The 8,219-nt window shown below is 40.6% G+C and overlaps 1 protein-coding gene across 1 annotated transcript in view; it reads left to right on the plus strand.

The window, feature by feature from the left end:
• Positions 1–207: 207 nt before the first annotated feature.
• The window catches only part of LOC143282525 (uncharacterized), an 8,720-nt gene continuing 708 nt past the window's right edge, over positions 208–8,219 (plus strand). The window contains exons 1-6 of the mRNA XM_076588200.1: positions 208–249; positions 563–873; positions 2,448–2,534; positions 4,200–5,325; positions 6,134–6,341; positions 7,074–8,219. The exon at positions 7,074–8,219 is cut by the window's right edge and continues 708 nt beyond it. Coding sequence (XP_076444315.1) covers positions 574–873; positions 2,448–2,534; positions 4,200–5,325; positions 6,134–6,341; positions 7,074–8,219 — 2,867 coding nt within the window. The 5' untranslated portion in view covers positions 208–249; positions 563–573. The remainder of the gene's footprint in view (positions 250–562; positions 874–2,447; positions 2,535–4,199; positions 5,326–6,133; positions 6,342–7,073) is intronic.

The raw sequence follows: 8,219 nt of genomic DNA on the forward strand, positions 1-8,219 counted from the left end.
CAAATTAAAAGACGATCTTATCATTTTGCATCATCTGTGTTAACAACTTCGCGTGAAATTCAAAAAGATAAAATCTAAAATTTCTATTATGGTATGGAGTGATTTAGAGACGTGAATCATCCTGATGGCGTCACATAACATAAGAACTATTTTTGCGATATTATCTGTGCGGAAAAAAGTAATTCGGTTCCTCTTCCGTCACACACTTTCACTTTTGGTCTTTCACAACTTACACATTTCTACACACACGTATGTACTTTTCTAATGTCGTGCGCTATGTCAGTAAATTGTATGTAACTAATTAATGAATTGGGTTGAGAGGACAAATTCTTTTATAGTAGTAATTGTGTTTTTGTAAATGTTAGGATTTTCTTTATTCAGTGCACATATTTTTTCAGTTTCATGTTTCAAATACAGGGCCAAATATGTTATCAGAAACTAATACTTAATATATATATATATATATGTATATATATATATATATATATATTCTGACATTTGGGAAGAATAGGAATTCTGTTAACGACAGGCATTTCTCTCATTTCGAATTCATTTATTGCAGATGCAGCAACTATGCAATCCTGTTGGAATGGGTTGGTAGAAATTCATGCTTCTCTAACTCCGGCAGCAGTCCACACTATCAACCCTGAGGCTTGGCATAAAATCATTTCACAGACACTGTCAGCATCTGATAGCAGTAATGATGCCAGCTGCTGTGTCACCCCAGAAAAGTGTCTGCACTGCCACCAGATGGTGGCCCTGTCAGCGGTGACGACTATGACACTGTTGGCAAGGAACACCAGTGACATGCAGGCTGATGTGGAAAAAGTGTACTTGCAGCCTCTGCTACAGAATCATAGTCTTACATGCATGGTATGTATTTTATTTTATCTTAGAGTTTACTTTGAGTGAGGTTTGAAAAGGTATGGTGTGGAAAAGGAACTGAAAATATTCTGCCCCTCTGATTGTCCCTAATGTATACATCCCTCTGACAGTCCCTAACACAAACACCCCTCTGACAGTGCTTTTAACATAAACCCTTCTGATTGTCCCTAACACATACACCCCTTTGACTGTCATTAATATATACACCCCTCTGCCTGTCCCTAACATGTACACTCTTCTGACTGCCTTACACATTACCCCTATGACTGTCCCTGACACATACACCCCCCTGATTGTCTCTCTACACCCCTCACTGACTGTCCCTGACACATACATCCCCCTGATTGTCTCTCTGCACCCCTCACTGACTGTCTCTAACACATTCACTCCTCTGTGCTTTACACAGAAACCCTTTCTGACTGCGCCTAACACATACACCTCTCTGACTGCCCACAACACATACACTCCTTTGATTGCCTGTAACACAAACACCCTTCTGATACATTTGTTTATTTATAGTCTGTTCATTGAAGGTGATGATGTTAGACTGTCCCTAAAGCATACAGATACACTCCTGACTGTGCTTTACATGTTAACCCTTATGCCTGTCCCCGACACATAAACCCCTCTGACTGTCCCTAAAACATACACCCCTCTGATTGTCCGTAACATGTACACTTTTCTGATTGCCTGTAACGCAGACACCCCTCTGTCTTGAATGCATAACATTTCTGACTGTCCCTCACATAAATCCATGACTGTCCATAACACTTCTCTTAATAGTTTTTCAGCCATCAGTCCACTTCACATTTGATTACAAAGTGTGTGCATATATTGAAAGAAAAGAAGCCATTTAAAAGAAATAATGTGTATTTTATGTAAAATAAATGTTTAAAAGAATGTATTATAGTATTAATTATTGTTTGTTTTCAGTATTTTGTTGAATTGATTTTTTATGTACTTTGTGAATGTATGTGTATCAATGTGTGTATGTGTGTTTCTTTGAGTGTGTGTGTGTGTGTATTTTAAAGTATAGTTCGTGTTTCTAGAGATTTTTTGTTGTTTTTTCACATAGTAGTGAATGAGATTTATCATGAAATACTGACATTTTTACAACACTTGTGCCTTTCTTCACACACACACACACGCATGCACGCGTGCACACGCACGCACGCACGCATGCACATGCGCGTGCACACACACACACGCGCACACACACACACACACAAGCACATGAACAATCACACAAACATCTATGCAAACACATATATGTATTGTACATAAGCAAACATATATACACACACTCACACACTCTAACAGAAACACGTACACACACATACATACACACACACATACACACACACACACACACTCGTTTCTCGTACAATATCACTGAAAAGACGCTAAAGTAATGAACGAACACACACACACACACACACACATAAACACATACACACACACACACTATTGCACAGAGGCACAGCAGTTACTTTCAACTGTTTAGTAATGCCCAGTGTATATATAATGGAATATTTGTAATGTTTTATCATACTCTTGCACAGGTGGGTCTTCTTCAGCAGCATTGTCAGTACCTGAGATACCAGTCAAGGAAAGCCTTGACTTCCATCTGCTCGCTGCCAGGACTGATGGTGAGAACAGTTTTGCTGTCAGGAGTGATATGAGAAATCCAGTGATACAAGCTGCAAGGAATTTTTATTGTTGTGATTCTTTCTTTCTTTTCTTTCTTTTGCGTTCACTCGTATGCACACGAGTGGGCTTTTACGTGTATGACCGTTTTTACCCCGCCATGTAGGCAGCCATACTCCGTTTTCGGGGGTGTGCATGCTGGGTATGTTCTTGTTTCCGTAACCCACCGAACGCTGACATGGATTACAGGATCTTTAACGTGCGTATTTGATCTTCTGCTTGCATATACACACGAAGGGGGTTCAGGCACTAGCAGGTCTGCACATATGTTGACCTGGGAGATCGTAAAAATCTCCACCCTTTACCCACCAGGCGCCATCACCGTGATTCGAACCCGGGACCCTCAGATTGACAGTCCAACACTTTAACCACTCGGCTATTGCGCCCGTCATTGTTGTGATAAATAAACAGGCAACAGGCCTGCAGCATGATCAAAAGCAAAGCAAACAGTACTAAAAAAAAAAAACATTGTGAAATAAGATGATGAAATATCTCTGCAATATGTTCATTTTGGGGTGATGTTCTGCTTATTGTTGTTTTTCTATATCGTTTCATTTGTAGCAATTAAAAAACAACAACTTCTTTATCAAATTCTAGATAGTAGTTTTAGTACACACAAGCTTTCATCTGATACTGAACTTATTGTCTGTATTTTTCTATTTTGCATGTGCATAACTTGTGATTTGTGTGGCCTTGTTTGCATTTTATAGTTCTCTCTTTTTTTCAAAGAAAGTGATCATTTGTATTTTAAAAAGTTTTATTCACTTCATTATTATCCTGATCTGATTCTGAGTACCTTTTATTGAATTTGATCAGTGATCCTGTTGTTGTTGATGAGGTGTTTGTGTGAAATCATAAGTTTTCTTTAAAAGTTTCTTATAAAAGTTTTCTTTAATTGTTGGCATTGATATGACTGGTTGGGCAAAATCAGTGGACAGATAATCATAATGTGTACAATACCTTTTCCTTTTCACACAATATGCCTGATGATTGATATGTACACTATTTCTTAGAAACACACTTGTGAATGCATTAATATATACAAACATGCGCCTTCTCTAGCTGTCTTTCTGGGATCAAAAGGCCAGATCATAAAAATACAAAATCTATCAGGATTAACATTTGTTTTACTAAAACTGCATTCACCTGCCATATGTAGATTTGCCTGTTTATTTATTTCTCCATTAAACCCCCCCAAAACATTTCTGTTAATGTGGAAAGAAAGAATTAGAGGCTAGATGTTGAGTTGGATGCATTTATACAAGCTAAAATATACCATTTGAAAATATCTTTCTTTGGCTTTCATTCATCGAAATTTTAATGTTTTGGTTAATGTTCACAATATATTCAAGTTGCTTGTCTCTATAGTTTTAAAGAGAAAGAAAATAACTGACTTACACACACTGACACAGGATACAGATTGTGTGTGTGAGTGTTCAATTTCATTTGTGTGTGTGTGTGTGTGTGTGTGTGTGTGTGTGTGTGTGTGTGTGTGTGTGTGTGCTGTTGACATTTCAGGCACAACCACATTCACTACATAGCCTGAAAATTTTATCAGGTATTGTTCTTCACCTATCATTGATTGTGTGTTATATTACTTGTTTCAGGAAAGTTCAGTACGACAGGTCACAGAGCAGTGTGTGCAGGCAGTGTTGCACAGTTCCACAGATGATGCTGTCTGCTTGGAGCCGCTGCAACTCTTGTGCTGCCTGCTGTCGGCACGACCTGGCTGCAGACACAGACTTCACATTTCAGCCCTTCTTCTTCCACACCTGCCAGCCCTTTACCAGCACTGCTGTCTTTCTGTGTGGATTCTCTCCTCAAAACTGGACCCGGGAGCTCTGTCTGCAGCCTACAATACAGGAGCCTGTGGTTTTAGAGATGAAGGTGCTGCCAGGCACTCATACATGGGGGATGGTTCAACTTTTGTTCGTAAAAGAGCACACGGTGACGATTCAGCAGAAGATTCGCAAAAGCAAACAAGGACAGAATTTGTGCAGGAAAAGTGTGAATCAGCAGCTTCCTTTATTCATAAAGTTAATGCTGTCAAGGAAAGCGCAGGAAATTCTGGGTGTGAAATTATACGTGAAAGAGACGATCACAGCGCTTCAAGTTCCAACACACTTGGCATGGACCGGTTCAGATCTACAGCTCACATGAGTCACAGTTCACATCAACCTTTAATGTTGCATTATGTGTTTTTGTGCATGATTCAAAAACTGGCGAAACTTTTCAACTCACTGGAAGCAGATGAAAGGGAGCTGCAAACACAAGTTTTGACAGACGCCATCCTGAGCCGGCTTGTGACAGACCACACAGCTCTTTTCAGTGAAGATCATTCAAGGCAAACCAGTGACTGTTTACTGGTGGAGAGGAAATTCCTGGATATTCTGGACACTGTGTTGGACTACGTTCAGCTCAGAACCAGCAGCGGAATTGGCCGTGTGTACAAACAGGTTGCCGTCCACTTTGTGCGCTGCATGCAAGCAGCTGACTGCTGTTGGTCATTCCCTGGTCAAAACACCTTCATTGGTGGCCAGCCCAGTAAGCACAACGGTGGAAAAGATGGTCACAGTTCTGATCATATGAACAGGTGGAGACCTGAAGGAATGGAGGAGCTGTTGGGTGAGAGAAGAGACACAGACTGCAGCCCTGTTCTCGTCCTGTTGCTTGCAGTTGTCTTCAAGTCAGGTGCCATCATCTCCAAATCAGAGAGAGAGCAAACTGGAAATGGTATATGCATGTCCTCATGAATATCTAGTTTTGTATTTAAGTCAGAAAGTGCTTTTTATTCTGTTGCCTATTGTGAACTGCTGCTTTTTGTTAAATTGTTATTGTCTTATTGTGGGAATTGAGTTTAAATTGCTTTTGTTGCCTTTTTTTCATTTGTTGCTCTAATTTCAGATCGATAAGATTGAACCATTTCTCCCTGCAGATTTTATATCCTCTTTATCTAATTCATTTCAAATAATTTCTATCAAGTAATGCCAGGATATGTGTCATTGTGTGTTTTGTTATGCATGATTATCAGAATGATGAAATATATGTTAGTGTGAAAGTTTTTTTTAGTTTTTTTTAAAAAGTTATTGCACAAACTGATAAGTGTCAGATTCTTCCAAGCATGGTGATGAGCATTGCCAAGTCTGTTGTCAAAGTACCAACTTTAGTTTCCTCACCCCACGATGCACAGTAACAGTGACTGGAAACCTTGGTCATACACTGATACAGGTCTACAAGTTTTTTCAGGAAAGACACCAGAGAGGGAACAGATTTATGCAGAGGGAATGCAGTGGTGTGTATGAAATTAAGCGCTATGGACACAGGTGAGTGCTGGTCTCCATGGTATCAAACAAACAATACGTTTTGACAATTATATGTTAACTTATATGTAGGGGCACTGTCTGCGCTGTCTACAGATTCAAAGGCGTCAGGTGTCATTAGACATGTAAGTGTGTATGTTTTAATATATTGAATTATAATGTCAAATTTCAACAAGGCGAGTATAGCAGATGTTCTGCATCTTTTTCTTTTTTTTTAACAGGGGAAGACATGGGAATGTGTGCAAGGTTACTCCGCTCCATGCACAGTCACCTGCAGGAGACATACAGCACTGGGTCCAGTGCAGAGAAGCAGACAGGTAACTCACCCACCTGTCTCACCTGGCTGGCCCAGGTGTGTGGGGAGCAGGATGACCGGTGGATTGAGGCACTGCTCTGCTTGCTGGACATCTTCATCTGTCTGCAGCCTTTGTCAGTGGACTTTTTTTTTGTTTTTTTTTTGTTTTTGTTTTTTTGCATTTTCGTTGTTACACTGATGATAATAATAGGATTAAATAGTAAACCGTGATGATGCTTTTGATGTCTAGGCCTGTCATGTTTTCAACAGTGTATATACACTCTCAAAGACACACACATTAATTAAGTTGCACTTACTTACACACACACACACACACACACACACACACACACACACACACACACACACACACACTGTCTCTCTCTCTCACTCACTCACATTCACGCATACACATGCAAACACACACACACAGAGCTCAGAATGTTTATACAGGCACATATTGTGATAAAAGAACTTTTTTTGTTATAGATAATTGTGGAAATGGAACATCTGAGATTATGACAGGGTGAGGGTATGATTGCAATATTACATGTCAGGTGGTGGTGGGTTTCTTAATGTTCTTGTGTTTTTTTGTTGTTTACATTGTTTTCACTTGTATTAATCATAATAATAATGTAATGGTGACTATGTTAATCATAATTATTAATGTAATGATGAAGAATAAGACTTTGTTTACTTAACAGCCAAAAGTAAACAGCTGAAACGTCAGCTGTGTGAGGTCATTGGAGTGAGACTGCCATATAATCAATAGTGCAAGTGTACTTTGTCTTTTATTTTTTTTCTTGCATTGTTTTTTGCACGTCAGTACTTTTTTGTTTGTTTGTCTTTTGTTGTTGTTTTTTCAGGCCCACAGACAGCGATGACATGGCGATGCTGAGGACCTTGCTGGATCCTCACCCGCTCTTCATCCAGCTGCTGGAGGTGACTCACTACAACGCCTCCCTGCTGATCGACTGGCTCACCTCCCCTGAGACCTGCTTCCTGGCTTACATCACCAGGTACCTGCGACTTGTGGCAGCTGACTTTTCTGCGTTTGTGTCAGCTGCGTCATCCTTGAGACTATCTGCCTGTTCTGGGAGTTCTGAACTTTGCAAGAAAAGAAAGCAGGAGCAGAAAGAAATGGTAGAGGTACCTCCACAGTGTAGCAGGGTTAGACAGGTGAATCTGGCAAAGTTGGGATCATCGGGTACTGTTTGGGGAGATGTGGACAGCAGACAGCCACCACGATCACCTGTACATGCAGTTCATAGTTGTAACCGTGGTACTTGTCCTGAATCACCAAGAAACCGTCAGTCAGAGTCGGAAGATGGCATCTCTGGCACTGCAGGTCTTGACAGGGCCAGGGAATCCAGTTTAGGGATGGCCCTGCTTTCTTGCTACGATGGTGACAGCAGCAACGATGGTACTGATGATGGAAGTAGCGATGAAGGAAGTTTTGATGGTGTTGCAGCAGACAGTTTGGGAGAAACAGTGGTAAGTTTTGAAAAGCAGGAAGGTGATGTTCTTTATCACGGGAAACGAGGTGCCAGAACTACTGAGGATGAAGTGAAACCCAGTCGTGTTATGAGCAGAAAAAGCACTGATACTTGCAGCGATGTTGATAACAATGATGATGATGGTGGTGGTATTGATGATGAAAATCAATTCAAAATCAGTGACATTGCTGGGAATAAAGAGCAAGCAAGTGATGCACGTACAGAATCACGGTTCAGCCACACAGAAACGGAAAGAACTTGTAAAAGCTCCCAGTCAGTACAACACAACTTACCCTGTCCAATGGAATCACACAAGTGGCAAAAGTCCAGGCTTGCAGAGACAAGGGGGATCACCGATGAAGACAGTCATGATGAACGTTTTGGTAGAGTTATGCACCTTCTTACAGAAGTGCGTGTGAAGCTGCAGAAGCTTTGTCGAGGTGGATTGTTGGTGTACAACCCAACTCCGCTGCTCAGTCTTATTAAGAAGTGCGAGCATCAGTATAACAGTAAGTA

This window comes from Babylonia areolata, chromosome 5 (genome assembly GCF_041734735.1).
Source record: "Babylonia areolata isolate BAREFJ2019XMU chromosome 5, ASM4173473v1, whole genome shotgun sequence".
Classification (NCBI taxonomy): Eukaryota; Metazoa; Mollusca; class Gastropoda; order Neogastropoda; family Buccinidae; genus Babylonia; species Babylonia areolata.